The sequence below is a fragment of the Lagopus muta genome, chromosome 22, assembly GCF_023343835.1.
Source record: "Lagopus muta isolate bLagMut1 chromosome 22, bLagMut1 primary, whole genome shotgun sequence".
NCBI lineage: Eukaryota > Metazoa > Chordata > Aves > Galliformes > Phasianidae > Lagopus > Lagopus muta.
Window position 1 is genome coordinate 262,707 of NC_064454.1, and position 16,367 is coordinate 279,073.

The 16,367-nt window shown below is 60.8% G+C and overlaps 1 protein-coding gene across 1 annotated transcript; it reads right to left on the reverse strand.

Annotated features, from left to right (window-relative positions):
• Positions 1–5: 5 nt before the first annotated feature.
• On the reverse strand, positions 6–9,331 carry ROBO3 (roundabout guidance receptor 3). The gene is made up of 25 exons (XM_048968350.1): positions 9,029–9,331; positions 7,062–7,388; positions 6,597–6,754; positions 6,408–6,528; positions 6,198–6,336; positions 5,550–5,677; positions 5,183–5,307; positions 4,936–5,107; positions 4,653–4,861; positions 4,339–4,420; positions 4,089–4,254; positions 3,840–4,006; positions 3,654–3,757; positions 3,359–3,575; positions 3,171–3,283; positions 2,596–2,767; positions 2,309–2,494; positions 2,099–2,240; positions 1,961–2,031; positions 1,715–1,888; positions 1,492–1,642; positions 1,264–1,425; positions 595–701; positions 266–514; positions 6–193 (listed from the first exon to the last, which is right to left on the reverse strand). Exons 1-25 carry the CDS (start codon positions 9,174–9,176, stop codon positions 33–35), a joined length of 3,951 nt encoding a protein of 1,316 aa, XP_048824307.1. The 5' UTR covers positions 9,177–9,331; the 3' UTR covers positions 6–32.
• Positions 9,332–16,367: the final 7,036 nt, after the last annotated feature.

The window sequence follows — 16,367 nt, forward strand, 5'->3', positions numbered from 1 at the left end:
ACCCGTCCCCGTGTCACCGTCCCCGCGCCGCTTTATCGCTCCTCCTGCGGCGGGCGGGGAGCCAGGGGGTCCGGGCGGGGGCTGCGCCCTGAGCCGTGCGCGCGGGAGCCGGAGGAGCCGCAGGACGAGGCGCTGCCGGCGGTGGAGCAGCCGCGGGCCAGGAAGGAGGGTTTGCTGTAGGGGACGACGTCACCTGCCGGGGAGGGACGGCGTTGGGTTGGCGGCGCTGCCGGCGGTTTGGCGCTGCGGCCGAATCCCAGCTTACCTTGGCGGGGCGGGCGGTGGGCAGCTCTGCGCTCAGCTCCGCTCGTCTCCCTGCTGGGAGAGGGGGTCTCGCCCGGAGGCGGCAGGGGGGGCGGCGGCAGGTCTGCTGCGGGGACAGAGCGAGGGCTGAGCGCTGCGGGCAGCCCCCGGCCCCCTCTGGGCACGCACCCACCTCCCGTCCACTGCTCCCGAGGGTAGCGGCCGCCTTTGGGCTTTGGATGGCCCTTCGGGGTCTCTGAGCGTGTTTTCCCTGAGGGAGATGATGGTACATCAGACACCCTCCACATAGTGAGGGCCCCCCAAGCCCTGCGCCGGCACTGTGGGGCTCACCTGCGCCGTGGGGGCGGTGGGCTCGGGACGCGGGACCCTTGCATGTGTCTGGGCTGCGGGGGCTCAGCGGGGGGCTGGGTGAGGGTGCAGTGCCACGCGGGGGCCTCCTGGGGAAGAGGGGACACGGAGTGATGTTGAGCTGTCTGAAAGAAGTGGGGGAGAAGGGAACACGGGGGACGCCCCAGTGCTGTGCTGTGTCAGGGCAGAGCAGAGCGGTGGCACAGTGGGGTAGGATGGAATGTCTGGATGACAGCTGTGTGGCTGCGCTGAATGGCACAGCCTGGCTGCAGCAGCACAGCTGGATCACAGAGGCACAGACAGAGTGCAACTGCACAGACGAATGCCAACAGCAAACCTGGAATGCAATTGAACAACTGGATTTCAACAGCACATCTGACCAACAACAGTGCTGCTGAATTTCAGTGACACGACTAAAGTGCAGCAGCACCGCTGGGTCACAATGGCACAGATGGATCACAGCTGCATGGTTGAATTGCTTAGCACAGCAGGACTGCAGCACAGCTGGGCAGTGGCATGGCGGCACGGCTGGACTGCCATGTCCCAGGCAGGCTGTTCTACCCCAGGCTCATGATAGCATCATGCACGGATGGTGATGATCCCATTGTGCCGGTGGGGCGATGGGGTGAGGGGTGATGTGACATCTCCTACCGGGGTGAACGGGGGCTGTTGAAACGCTGCAGGCTGCGAGTGTCCTCGTGGGGCATAGGGGCTGTTGCAGCCGGGGCCCAGCAGCCCGTGGGGGTGGCAGGTGAGGAGGCAGCGCGCTGGGGGCCATCCTCAGTGGAAGGACAGTGCTCCTCCAGCCCCAATCTGTGGGGAGCACAGGGTGGGCACTGGAGCCAGCACACCGCAGCTCCCCCAGCCATGCACACTCACATGCCATCCTCTTCTTCATCCATCTCCTCTTGCTCCTCCTTCTCCTCCTCCTCCTCAGTGTACTGGCTGAGCTCACTGGCCGAGGGTGGTGGGGGCAGCAGCTCGGTCCAGCTCAGCACCGGCGTCTGCACCGCTTTCCCCAAATTTTTCCCTTTGGGATGAGGGACGTGGGGCTGCAGGCACAGGGACGTGTGCCAGTGTCCCCCCACTGCTGTGATCCTACCGTGCTGCCCAGGAGCTGAGTGGCCATACAGGGTCTCAGGGCCATGCTGTGAGCAGGGCCGGTGGAAGGTGCGCAGCTCGTCGCCCCCTGCCTCGATGCTGCTGTAGATGGGCCCCTCAGCATTCCCGGGCCCAAAGGGCTCCGTCTGGGCGATGTAGCGGGAGATGCCGGCCTCTGCAGAGCACGGCCACCCCATTAGAGTTGGTCCCACCCCCAGCACACCGCCAGCTCCTTGCAGCCCCTCACCGTTGTAGTATCTCTCGGTGGCATCCAGGCCACCACCACGCCACGCATCCGCCAGCCACGGGTGAGCATTCCTGCAGGGATACAGATGGTGATGGGGGCCCCTGGCTGGGCTGCGTGTCTGGGGGAATGTGGTCTTACCTGGGGCTGCTGTGTGCTGGTGCTGGGGTGTGTGGGAAGGTGAGTGTGGACAGAGCTGGGGGTGGCAGTGAGGATGCGGTGGGTCCGTGACGCGGCCCTACAGCACCCATGGATGCACCCGTGGGCGCAAAGGCAAAGGAGGCTGCAACAAGAAACCCTGTGTGAGTGTGGGGCGGGCAGCAGATGGGGGTCCCAGGCTGTGATCCACACCTGTGAAGTGGCTCAGCTCTTTCCTGCGGCGGCGGCGGCTGTAGAGCCATGCTGCAAACCCAGCGAGGATGAGCCAGAGGGCACCGCTGACACCAGCGATGAAGGCTGGCCGCCTCGCCACCGCGGCCATGCGCTCCGCCATGCTGCCCCATCCCACCGGCCCCATGTCCTGCTCCACTGGGGGTGCTGCAAGCACATCAATGCCAGCGGTGCCAAGCAGCCATCCCTGGCTACCAGCCCCACAGAGATCCCCACTCGTGGGTGCTGCAGCACCATGGGGCACTCACCGATGCGGATGGAGATGGGCGCACTGCGAGCACCCACACCTGCCCCTGTGGCCGCAGCCACCTCAGCGCGGTAGGGGACGCCGGGCACCAGCCCCCGCAGCACTGTGGCCAGCACTGTCCCCTCCACGCTCTGATTGATGTGGAAGCGGCTCTCGTTGCCCAAGCACCAGATCTGGGGCAGAGGCGCAGTGTTAGGACGGGGGCTGGGGACGTGCGGTGTGCTGGAAATGCGAGATGCAATGGAGATATGGGATACGATGGGAGTGCAGAATGCAACGGGGATACAGGGTGTAATAGGGCTGTAGGATGAGATCAATACGTGGGGGGTAATGGGGATGTGGAACGAGATGGAGATTGGGATGCAGCGGAGTCATAGGATGCAGTAAAGTTGTGGGATGCAGGATGTGATAAGATTATGGAATATGTTGAAGATAAGGTGTGCGATGGAGATGCGAGATGTTGTAGGAATGATGGATATGACACATATGTGGGATGCGATGAGGATTTGATGGGGATGTGACATGTGATGGGAATATGGGATGTGGGAGGATGCGGGACCTGCAGGCCCCACTTACTCGGTAATCGAGGATGACCCCATTCTGCTCAGCTGGCGGTGGAGGCTGCCAGGAGATGCGGACGCTGGTGCCATTTCCAGCCACGCTGACAGCCCTTGGTGGAGCACTGGGGGCTGCAGGGCGTGGAACATCACGGCCACAGTGCATCCCATGGCGGGGACACCCTGCACCCCCAGCCCAACACTCACCTGCCTCGGGCATACGCAGGGCGCGCACGGCACTGTCGGGGCCGTGGAGGTGCAGGTAGAAGGGCCGCACCTTCACCTCGTAGTCCTGGCCGTGGCGCAGCCCCGTGAGCAGAGCCCCCCGTTCACCCGGTGCCCGCACATCCCACGCCTCCCAGCGCCCACCGCGCCGCCGGTACAGCACCTGGTATCCCTGCACAGAGGGCGACGGGGGCTCCACCTGAGGACATGGGAGATGAGGGGGGTGATGGAGGTGCAGCACCGTGTCCCCTCCCACCCGCCGTGTCCCCACGCTCACGGTCCAGGCGAGGCGCACGGCACCCGGCGGCAGCACCACGGGCTCCTGCAGGTGCACGGCCACACGCAGCTCTGGGGACACCTGTGGCGTGGGGCTGGTGTCCGCTGAAAAGGGGCAGAGCTGGGTGTGTGGGCATGCGGGCGCACCCAGCATGCCGTGTCTGTTTGCACCTCTGCTGGGTCTCACCTTGGGTGCGGATGGGCTCTGAGATGCCACTGGGGTCACTGAGCCCATGGGCGTTGAGTGCCCGCACCAGGAAGAGGTACGTGGTGTCAGGGGTGAGGCCTTGCACTGTGTGTGTCTCACCCTCCACATTGGCTGCCACTGTTTGCCACGGGCCACCCACAGCCTCACTGCGAGGGCATAGAGGTGACCCATGGCAAGGTGGCACTACGTCACCATGTCACTCTGAACCTGGAGAGGAGGTCGGGGTACCTGAAAGCTTCCACAATGTAAGTGACTGTAGTGCCACCGCTTTGCTCATTCCCTTTCCAGGTCAGGGTGACACTGCTTTTGGTGACATTGGTGACCAGCGGGGTGGAGGGTGGCCCTGGAAGGATGCCAGGCTCTGGGGGTGGTGTGGAGAGGAGAGATCCATCACCTGCAGGCAGAGGCACTGAGATCCATGGAAGCTGTGTCTCCATTTCCACAGCATCTCTGGTCCCACGGCATCCCCATGACCCACCTTGCACCTGCAGGGACCCGCTCCAGCGCATCTCACCCATCGAACTGATGGCCACGCACTCATACTGGCCTGAGTCTGTCACCTGCAAGGAGAAGAGCTCCTGTCCCATCTCCCTGAGCACCTATCGCCCTGAGTGCCTGTCACCTTTGGTGCAGATCATCTTGGATACTCAGCACCCGGGGCACCCATCACCTTGGGTGCCCATTGCTCTGAGCGCCCACCACCCTTTTGACCCACCACCTCTTGCTCAGTGCATCCCAGTGCCCCCCCAGCTCCACAGTGTCTCCCTGTTCCCCTGTGCTGGTGCAGCTCACCTGCATGTTGCTGATCTGCAGGGTGCCATTCTCCAGCAGGCTGGCGCGGCTCTCAGAGCCCGGCATGGTGCGCCCATCCTTCAGCCACCCCACATGGGGTGGGGGCTCACCCTCTGCCCAGCAGGGCAGCTGCACTGTGGCCCCCACCGGCAGCACCGTCAGGTTGGCGGGGCCCCAGCGGATCACTGGCGGTCGGGGCTCAGCGAGCGCTGCCATGGAGATAAAGTTGAGTGAGCCCCTTTGTTTCGGTGCCCGGAGCATCGCCACCCATCACCACACCTACCTGCCTCAACCTCCAGCAGCGCCTTGGCCAGGACGCTGCCAGCCACGCTGATGGCTTGGCACAGGTAATAGCCAGCGTCGGTGGGCTGCACGGCGGCGATGGTCATGGCGCCGCTGGATGCTACCGAAATGCGGCTGGCAGGCGGCGGGGACTGCCCAGGAAACAGCAGGGTCTGGGCAGAGAGGGAGGCAGAAGGCTTTGGTGCATGGTGGGGTGCTGCGGGGGTGGGGGTGGGGAGGGGACGGACCTGGCTGCCTTCCTTCTGCCAAAACACGGCCGGCGGAGGATTTCCTGTGGTCTCACACTGGAAGGTCACAGTCTGGCCAGGGGGCACAGTCTGGTTGCGGGGCCGGGTGATGAGCTGCGGGGGCACTGACATAAAGGGAGCGAGCGAATCACAGAATCACAGAATATCCCCTGTGAGCTGAAGAGACCCCCGAGGCTCTGAGTCCAAATGTAGCATCACCCAAAAACCAAGCCCTATGTCTGAGAGCAGTGTCTCAATACTCCCTGAGCTCCAGCAGCTCAGAGCTGTGCCCACTGCTGTTCCATGCCCTAACCCTGACCCTGACATGATCTTAACCCTTGCACACACACTTGGGGTCCCCTCTTACCGCGCACAATGAGGGTGCCCGAGGCCTCCGACCTGCCCACGCTGTTCTCGGCCATGCAGGTGTAGGTTCCCTCATCCTCTGCCCGCACCCGACTGATCCTCAGTGTGTTGTCAGCCAGCAGCTCCCACCTGGGGAGAGACCCCAGAGCCCACGGTGCCGACAGGGCACCAGGTGCCACGAGAGTGCCACAGGGATGTGGGATACGGTGGGGATATGATGGGAATGCAGGATGCAGCTAGGATGGAAGGCGTGGTGGCAGTAGTGATGGAGATGGGGATGGAGACGCATGATGTCTCAGTGAGTGTGGAGGATGCAACAAGGATGTAGGGTGTGTTATAGATGTGGGATGGGAAGAGTATGTGAAACATGAGGGGGATGTGGGACATCAGAGAGGTACAGAATATGATAGAGATTTTGGTCAGGATTTGGGATGTAATGAAGGTGCAGGATGCAAAAGGTGATGTGGAATGCGATAGGAATGCAGGATGTGGATGTGAGACACCATGGGGGTGTAGGATGCCACATGAATGTTGGATGTGAAGGTTTGGGTGCAATGGGGACATGGATGGGTTACATGGACACCCATCCCATAGCAAACACCCCAGATTGCAACATGCTGCCCCCCCCCCAACTCCTCACCCCGCTCACCTTCCCGCTGGCAGCTCACCATCCTCTCTGCGCCAGCGGGCGGTGGGCGGGGGGTCCCCCAGTGCTTCACAAGGGAACTCGGCCGCCTGGTCCTCCAGCACCGCCTGGTTCTGTGGCCGCCTGCCGAACGCGGGGCGCTCTGAGGGGCAGCAGCTGTGAGTCCCCCCTGCCGGCACCAACCCCCCCTGCTGCCTCTCCGTCCCTACGCACCGAAGACCACCAGCTCAGCCGGCTCGCTGTCCCGCTCCCCCACCATGTTGGTGGCCACACAGACGTAGATGCCAGCGTCGCTTTTGCGCGTGGTGGCCATCATCAGCTTCCCACCGCGGATCTGCCAGGGAGCCGCACTCAGCCGAGGCCCAAACACTGACCTGGTTGCTGGGGACTCCTGGCCCTCACCGTGATGCGCTCATCCTTGTCGCTGAGCCGGGTGCCGTCCTTCTTCCAGGTGACGGTGGGCTCGGGGTGCCCGCGAGGCGGGATGCACTCCAGCACAGCCGGCTCACCTGCTGCCACCACCACATCCCCAGGGGACTGCCGGAAGTCATCCCGCAGCACTGCAGGGACAGAGGCTGCAATGTCGTTGCCTCGGTTTCCCCATCCCTACATTCCTTTTGCTGCAGGAGCCCCTTCTGGGGGCAAAAAGTCCCTGCTCCAAGTGTTCAAATCGAGCCCCGAGGTGACATTTTCCAGCACACAGTGGAGTGACAACCCTTCCCCTAAGACGCTGTCTGAGAAGGGGCGAGGCCAGAAGGGTGTAGGTCTGGAGATGTGTGGGACCACAGAGACCATGGGGATAGGGATGGGGATGGGGACAGGGACACAGATGGGGGTGGAGATGGGGATCGTGCAACTGGGGCTCACCAGCCACCTCCAGCGAAGCATTCCTGCTGGTGGCTTCACCCAGGTAGTTCCTGGCCACGCAGACATAGATGCCCTCGTCAGGCTTGCTGCGGCGGCCGTGCACAATGCGGAGGAAGAAGAGGGAGCCGCTGGGCAGCAGCATGCGGTGGGAGCGGGGGTCCTCGTGGTCCGTCTCCACACGCTCTCCGTCTTTGTACCACTCCACGGTGGGCGACGGGCGGCCCTCCGCCCTGCAGCTCAGCGTGGCCGGCTCACCCCTGGACACCAGCAGGTCCGAGGGGTGCTCCACAATGCGGGGTGCGGAGTCCTCCAGCCGCGGGTGGGAGCCTGGGGAAGGGTGCAGCATAGCCCAGGGGTGTGTGGGTGGAAAGGCGTGAGATGGAAAGAGGCTGGGGCTCAGGATGTGGAGAGAGGTGTTGGTGTCTCCCCGTGTCACCCTGGTGTGTCCCCTCCCTGGTCCTCTTGCCGGGTACTGGTGGAGTGGGAGCAAGGCCAGGAGGGTGCAGGGCAGGAAATGAGTGGAACCTCAGAGACATGGGATTGGGAAAAAGAAAAAAGAGAAAGGAAAAGGGAAGGGAAAGGAAACGGAAAGGGGAAAGGGAAAGGAAAAGGAAAAAAAGGAAAAAAGGGGAAAAAAGGAAAAAAAGGAATAAAAAGATAAAAAAGGAAAAAAAGGGAAAAAAAGGAAAAAAAGGAAAAAAAGGAAAAAAAGGAAAAAAAGGAAAAAAAGGAAAAACCGTCCCTCTCCAATGAGTATATAGATCTTCTCAATGGATCCAGGGAAATCCCTACCGTTAGGGCAGAAGAATTAATTAACGCTCATTGTGACTACATTGGATTTATGCCGTGCCGGAGCTCAGAGCACAGCTTTGAGCACACGGAGCCCCCAGAGCGGCGCTGGAGCCACAAATCGGACACGCGGCCCCAGTGCCACCACCCTGCGCCCCGCCGCGGCCCCGGCGCCGCCTGGCCGTGGGGCAGCGCCGGAGCTGCAGTTCGGATTTCAGCCGCGCGGTGTCACTGCTGTCTCGCAGTGCCCGGCACACGCAGGTGCCAGCCTGAGCGGGGCTGGGGGCGGTCGTGGCGATCGGTGGCACCAGCAGAGGGACTCGGGGGGGGAGGAGGGGCACCCCTGCGGGGCGGGGGGAGACGTTGCCATAGGAACAGGATGCGTTGCCGTGGGGATCGGATGCTGCAGAGTTCCGGGGGGTCGGGGGGGAGCAGCGGGGTGGGGGCCGCAGCTGGGCGCGGGGCTAATTGGCACGGGGGAGGACCGCGCCGTGCCCCCCTGAGCCCAGCCGGCTGCGGTGGGACGGGGCGACCCGCGGGGCTCCCAACACGGATCGGCCGCCTTGGACCCAAACGGAGCAAAAAGTTCGGGCTCAAAGAAAAAGGAAAAACTCAAACAGTGCTCTAAATACAGGAGAACGACCCCGCAGCTCCAGAACCCGCTGTGCCCGGCTGTAGGACACGGGAGCGAACTGTGGGGACGGAGGGACATGAGGTCGGTCTGGGGACACGGCACAAATTAGGGGACACGGGGTCGGTTTAGAGATACGGAGCCGGTCTGGGGATGCGAGAGCTGTTCCTGTTTGGGGCACGGGAACGAAATGGGGACATGGGTCGCTCTCGGCTGGGAGCACGGAGCCAGTTCGGCAACATACAGTGTGTTTGGGGATGAGGAGCCCCTCCCAGTTTGGGGACAGGGGACAAGCTTGAAAAAAATGGACCTGGTTTGGCGACACGGGACAGATCCCGGCATGGGGAAACACGGTGGGTGTGGGAACAAGGGGAAGGTCCCTGGTCAGCCCCAGCGGGGGTTCGGGGCTGCGCGCTGTGCCCCTCGTCTGGGCGGGATCGGGACAGCGGGACAGAGGGACAACGGGACAGCGGGACAGGGAACAGGGGGACAGCGCGACAGGGGGACAGCGGGGGAAGCGGGGGCCGGGCCGGGGCCGGACGCGTACCGTTGCCGGCGGTGAGGTTGCGGAGGTCGAGCGCGGCTTCGCTGCCGTTGATGCCGAGCAGCAGCTCGGAGGAGTTGGACATCTCGGCCGCCAGCGAGTCCGCGAACAGGTTCATCTGCAGCAGCGTCTTCAGAAGGTACCGCAGCATGCTGGCCCGGCTCGGTCCGACCGGGCTCGGCACGGCACGGCCGGACCCGGTACGACGCGACTCAGCCGGACCCAGCACGGCTTGACTCTGCTCGGCCCGGCGCGTCTCGGCCCGGCTCTGCCGGACCCAGCACGGCACGGCCCGGCACGGCTCGGCACAGCGCGGCCGGACCCAGCCCAGCCCAGCCCAGCTCGGCACGGCCCAGCCCGCAGCACCGCCCCCAGACCCGGCAGGGAGGGGGGCGCGGCCAGAGCGGTGCGGAGCGGGGGGAGCGGAGAGAGGGGGTGTCCGGGGGGGGAGGGGGAGGTCACCGTTAGAGTGGGGGCAAAGGGATGGCGTGGGACTCTCCTATTTGGGGGTAGCCTGGGGGTGGGGGCTGAGGAGATGAGGGGCAAAGGGATGGGGTGGGGGAGTCCCAAATGGGGAGGAATCTAAGAGGGGGGGCGGCTGCTGAAATGTCGACATGTCGAAATGTCCCGAGTGAGCTCCACCAGTCGGGCTCCGCTTTGGCTTCAGGAGGAGGAAGGGTAGGAAGAGGCAGCTGGGGATCCCCAGCTCATCCCAAAATCTGTGTTGGGTCCCGGTTCCAGCAGCGCCCCCGGGGCAGCCGGCACCCCACGGCTCTGCAGTCGCCGCGTATCTCCCGAATTCATAATTGGCAATTAGCCGCTTTATAAATGTGCCAGGCTAACGTGTGAAGCAATGTCTTTTCGAAGCTGGCTCCTGCTGGTGCTAATTGGAGCCCGACTGCGGCCCCTCAGCGCACCCCCCGGGAGTGGAAAGGGGCTCCTTACGGTGCCACTAATGACCAGGCTGCGAAAGCACAAAGCTGTGGCTGGCAGCAGTGGGGAGGCTCAGAGGAGAGAAGAGGTGGGAACGGGTAATGGGGAGAAAACAGGGAAGCGTGTGTGCACATCTGGAGGTGCCCATGCTCCCCTCTCCCAGAAGAGGCCACTTTCTGATGCGCACATCTGGATGAACGTCTGCAAAGGAGAGGTACAGATGTGCACCAGCACGGGTTCTTATCTGGAGGCATCCTTGGGTTGATGCCCATCCCTGTGTGGGTAAACTGGGTCTCTGGGATGTTCACATCCAGCTGTGCACTCAAATAGCTGGAGGGCTCAGCTGCTGTGCAGGATAGCAGCTGGGAAGGTCCCGGTGTGGCAGCTGATCAAACATCTGTAGGTATGGGTGTGCCACAGCGTGGGCACATCTGGACAGATGGATGCTTTGCATCTGAGCGTATCTGGAGGCACAGCAATGCTTTGTGTGCTTTCTACTATGAATGTAAGTGGAATTTGAGTTCACATCTGGTCACACATCTGGAGGTCTTCTGTCAGCAAGTACACACACATTTGGAACTGGCCTGGATGCACATCTGGAAGAGTGCAGCACACCTGAGTGGGTGCACACATCTGGCACCATGCTGGCATTGCAGATGGGTGCACATCTGTGCATATCTGGGATTCTCTGGGACACAACTCCGCAGCCAGAAAAATCCTTAGAGCCCAGTGATGCACAGCTCCTGTCTGGGTGTCCTCAGGGCCATGTATTATTCACGCTCCCTCTTGTTCGTGGGCAAAGAAGAGAAAGCAAATAAATATTGATTTAAGAATAGCACAAATCTTTCCCATTTCTCCTGATGGGGCTCAGCAGCTGGGGGAGTCCTGTTAGGAAAAAGCAGAAGTAAGTGACCTACAGAATAACAGGTTTATCCTACTATTATCTAAACGCTTCTCTGGAATGGTAATTGAAAGTGATGCCAGAATATTGAATGCCGCAGCACTGGGGAATCTGTGAGCCTTAAGAAGCTGAGCAGGGAGCAGGGGCACGGCCTGGGCCTGGGAGCAGAGCAGAAAACCCTCCCTGTTAACCTGGGGGTCATCCTGGCCCGAGGTGGAGTGATGGGCTCCAAGGGGGGGCACACGCAGACCCCACTCCTGAACCCTCCTCGTGGGATCGGGGAAAGCAGACAAAGGAACCCCTGGTCCCTAATCCCCCTATTTGTCCCCACAATCAGCTGGGCAAACAGCAACTGGGGGGCTGCTAGCAGATTGATTCTGCCGCCAGGGCACCTAATTGCCCTTTAATTCGGCGATTAGCGGCTGTTTGCTCAGGGCTTGTGTGCCTGGGCGCTCCCCCATAATGCAGTTATGGAGACTTCATCTCCGTATCCCTGTTCGCCGGAGTTGCCCTTTCCCTGCACATCAGGACCTTCTGAGCGCTGCGGATGGCGTCGGGACGGAGAAACTGAGGCACGGAGCTGCATGGTGGCCCAGCCGGTAATGACAAGGCATTTGTATGGGCAAATGAGCGGCCCCGTGCCTGTGCGGGGATGTAAATCCCATCCAGCCCTGCTATTAGCATACCGCATACCCCCCGGGAGCCCCCCGCTGCCGCCTGGAAATGCGCTGTGTTGAATATTTATACAGAGCCGTGTGACACAGCATAGGGCAGCGGGAGGGGGGGGGGGGGGGGCAGCGGGGTGAAGCCTGCAGTGGGGCTGGGGGCTGCACGGGACCCCAGAGCACCTCGTGAGAGGGGCAAAATGAGGCGTCCTTGAGGATAACGTTGGGGTGCTGTAGGAAACAGGCAGGAAGCTTTAGGGGAGTGGGGATGATAATGGTGTGCTCAGGGAAAAACGGCTGGAAGGTTGGGGAGAAGATATGGGGTGCTTTAGGGAACTTGGGCGAGGCTTTAAGGGGTGACGCTGACATACATTAGGGCTGATGTGAGATGCTTTAGGGGAGAGTACTGGCCTGCTGTGGAGGATGCTAATGGGACATTCAGTGTGTAGTGCCTCAAAGCTTTATGGGATGGCATGGGATGCCTTAGGGAAGCACAAGGAGATGGCTTAGGGGACAACATGGGATGCTTTAGGAGAAATGCTTTAGGAGAAAACAGGATGGTGCAGGGGATGACCTAGGATGCTAGAAAAGCATAGCGGGGTGGTATGGGATGTTTTAAGGGAGCGTAAGGGAATGACGTGGGATGCTTTGTGAGATAATATACACAAGGATTAACGTGGGATGCTTTAGGGGAGTGTGCTGGGATGCTTAGGGGATAAGACTGGAAAGTTGTGGAGATGATGTGGTGCTTTAGGGAAGCGTAGTGGGGTGTTTAAGGGATCATACAGGGTGCATTAGGGATACTTCAGGGGATAACACTGACGTACTGCAGAGTTGATGTGGGGAGTGCACTGGGGTGTTTTAGATGGTGACACTGAGGTGTTTGAGGAGATGGTGCCAGGATGCTTTAGGGTATGATGTCAGAATGTTTTTGCAGAGCAAACCGGTCTGCTTTTGGTGGTGGGATGCTTTAGGAGTGACGAGGCGATGTTTCAGAGTGTGATGCCAGGAAGCTCTATAAGCAACTGGACTACCTTTGCTGAGCACACTGGGACGTTTGAGGGGGATGCACTGGGATTCTTTAGGGGAAGGCACTGAGGTGGGAATTATGCTGGATGCACTGCGGGATGATACTGGGATGCTTCAGGAGAAAACACTGGGATGTTTTAGAGGAGGATGGTTAGGCGCTTTAAGGAATGGTAGCAGGATGCTTGCAGTGGGCATGCTGGGATGCTTTGTGGGATGGCGCTGGGATGCTCAGTGGGAAGATGCCAGCATGCCTTAGAGGAACGGCGTCAGGCTGCCCTCTGTGTGCCTGGCAGGTGCAGGAGGCGGTGGGCGTCCCAGCCCGCCTCATTACCGCTGCCTTTGGGAAGCGGGAGCCCATGTGTTCTCGAGATGAGCAGTTGGGGTATATTAACATCCCATTTCCAGCTCTTTAATACAGAGTTAGCCCAGCTCATTCATCAGCCCGGCCTCCCTTCAGGCCGGGGGCTGCAGGCAGGGCTCAGCAGCTGGGGCACGGCGAGCAGCGGGGCCACGCGTCCCCGAAGCCCGGTAACAGGTAGTGGCTCATGTGCGAAGCGCTGCTTTGGGGCTGGCGCATCATTGGGAAGGGCGCTATCAAAGCTGTGCTTAATTGGGTGGAAGGGTTGTTTGCATGACCACTAATGGGGGATCAGAGGGCCGGGGACCGATCGCTGACGGCCATACAAAGGCAACCAATTACTTGCTTGTCTGCATTATGTATTAACCCATCTGGGGCTGGGATATTGGCTTTGAAAGAGAGACAAAGGCGGAGGCGTGGCAGCCCGCCCGCTCCCCATCCGCCCGCCTGGGCCCTTTGTGCAGGGGGCAGCTGGGTGCTCCCCGCCACCGCCCCCGGGGACGCAGCCCCGGAGGACGCCCCGACGGCTGGGCGCCGCCTGGCTCTGCGACCTCCTGAATATTGCATCGGCACCGCAGGCATCCCGCGCCTTTCATCTCCTTTCATCAGCCTCTGCTCTTTGCCGCACGCCGAGGAAGCCCGCGCCAGCTTCCGCTTTAATTGGCATCGGCCTCTGTCGCTGTTCATAAGTGTATACTCCTTTTCATTTACAACGGGAGGTTAATTATGATCGGGTCACTACATTGCAGCAAGCACAAGTCAGGGGATATCTGACGGCTCGCTTGGCTTCTGGCTCATTTTTCATCGTGGCGATTGGGTTTGAAGGCAGGCACGAGCAGGGCTGCCCTGATCTGTGTGTCCCCAGGGCTGTGCGCAGCGCTTGAGGATGGGCACCACTCGTGGCAGATGTGACCATCTGCACCAGCACGCAGACAGAGGCACCCCCGGGAGCCCCACACGAGACTCTTCCCCCTGTTCGACAGACCAACGGCCCGTTTTGCTGTCATTGGTGTCATTTGGTCTCTGCTGACAGCAGTGCCACACGGTGAGGACGCCTTCGCAGCGGCATTTCAAACCCTGCATCCATACTTAATTAAATGAATCGCAATTAATCCCCACCATCGCGTGCCAGCGGCAGTGGTCGCTGACTGGGTGTGACACAAATGGCAGTGCCAGGCTCAGTTCACATCTCACTGCCGCTCAGCAGAGGGTGGCACAGGGCTGAGTTTTTTGGTATTTTCCTGCTTCTCCTTATTTAACAGAGCTTCCAATGCAAAGGGAATGATGAGAAGATGGAGGCCTCTGAGTAAGCAATCTTTGATTCAGTGGGGAGAGGGAACCGATGCCAATTAACACACTCTGAGACACTCTTTGGGGATGCAGTGTCTCACTTACACATGCCTTTAACACGGAGGATGCCCCAGTTTCACCTGTACCAGCATATCTGGGAGGAAAGCAGAGATCTGAGGGTGGGCACAACTTGCTGCAGGAATGTCTTTTGACAGGGAGAGGAGGGGGCGAGCCTGGGGTCGGGTCTCATTTGCAAATGGTCAAATAACTCTAATGGGGATGCGGGGGGTTGCATTGCAATCAGCTGCTCTGGAGGAATAATGAATTTTTCAATATGTAATTAACCGTTAACCTCATTTGCATCCCTTCCCTCCGCCCGATCCCCTGCATTGTGGAGTGGTGCTCTAATTGCGTTCTGATGAGCTCTGCGGCTCCGCAGGGAGAAGGGACAGTGCTGGGGACACCTTTGGCCTTGGGGACACCCAGCATTGAGGACGTGCAGCTGAGCCTCTTGGGGCATCCAGCCCTGGGTACATTTTGGGAACAAACCTGCAGGAGCGGTGATGGGTGCAGCAGCTTTTTGGGGACACAGCAGCAGTGGAGGCATTCCTTTAGGGAACCAACTCTGGGGCACATTGGCAGGGATTGCAGGGCCTAGGGACACGGCTCTGGGGACACACAGCAAGGCTGGCAGTGAGACATGCTAGTAAGGTTTCAGTGGGTGCATCACTTAGGGAACCTACCGGCAAGTGGGCTGACAATGGCTGAACACCTCTGTGGACGAGTCGTGGGCTCGGCAGCAGGTACACACCTTTGGGACGCAGTGACAGGGGATGCAACCCTCTGGGCATGCGTCACAGTAACTGGCAATGGGTGCAGTGACAATGAGTGTCACAGGGCTGACAGTGTGTGCACCCCTTTGAGGACACACCAGCAGTGAGTGCATTCCTTCTGGGGACACGGTGACAGTGGGTGCACCTCGCTGGGGATGTGTCACAGGACTGGCAGTGGGCGCACCCTTCTGGGGACATGTCCTGGCGTTGGTAGGAGGTGCACCCCGATGGGGACACCCAGGATACCCCCACGGCCACGCTCCCCCGGCCACTCACAAAGAACCCACAGCTTTGCACCCCCCCCCCGCCCGGGGGCGGTTAATATATTCCAGCGCCTGCAGCTCATGAAATGTGTAACGTCGCAGCCGCGGTAATCCCAGTAATTAGAATGGGATAATTACGGCTCTGATTGCTCCCGGGCCGCTCCCCGCCAGATGTGCTGCAGCCCCCCTCGCCTCGCCCGGTGCCACGCACGGGTTTGTTTAACCAACACGGCGCTAATTAACGCATTTTGCTGCACGGGGGGGGGAGGGATGGGATGAGCAGCGCTCACCCTTAGGGACCCCCAGCGGTCCCCAGCAGCGGCTCGAGGGGGTCCCTGCTCCCCTTCGTTACTGCCCCACGCTCATCAATCACAGCCCGTGGTGCCCCTCTGCTCAAAGCCCATTTAATTGGGATCGTGGTGGGGGGACAGCTGTGGCACACACGGGGCAGCCTTTGTGCTGTGCTCTGTCCTTAGGCTGGGGGTTCTTACACTGGTCCTTTTATTGGAGGGTGCTTGGTCCTTCTATTGACGGTCCTTACACTGGTCCTTACACTGGGAGTGCTCAGTCTGTGTCTGAGGGATTCTCAGCTCTGCTGTTTGGAGGTGCTCAGCCCCTGTGCTGAGGGACGCTCAGTCCTGCTCTTACGAGGGCGTTCGGTGTCGATGTTTGAGAGTGCTCAGTCCTGATGCTGGGGTATGCTCAGCCCCAAATTTGGAGGAATGCTCAGTGGCTGGGGATGTGCTCAGTCCGGATTTTGGGGGATTCTCAAGTCCTGAGTCTCGGGCTTCCTTGGACTCGATGCTGAGTAGATGCTCAGCCCCAGACTTTGGGGGATGCTCAGCCCCGATGCTAGGGGGACATTCAGCTCATGCGCACAAAGGCAGACAAGGGCCGTCTGCCTTTTTTACAAGGCGATTCTGCGGTCCCACCCCTGTGGGGAGACCCTGCCCGGCGCCCCACTGCTGACCCGCCCCTCAGGACACCCCCACCTCAAGCACCGCCCCCGTCGGGATAGCAGCAAATTAACCACGCCCACAATCGAGAAAGCCCCGCCCCGCCAGCCAAGG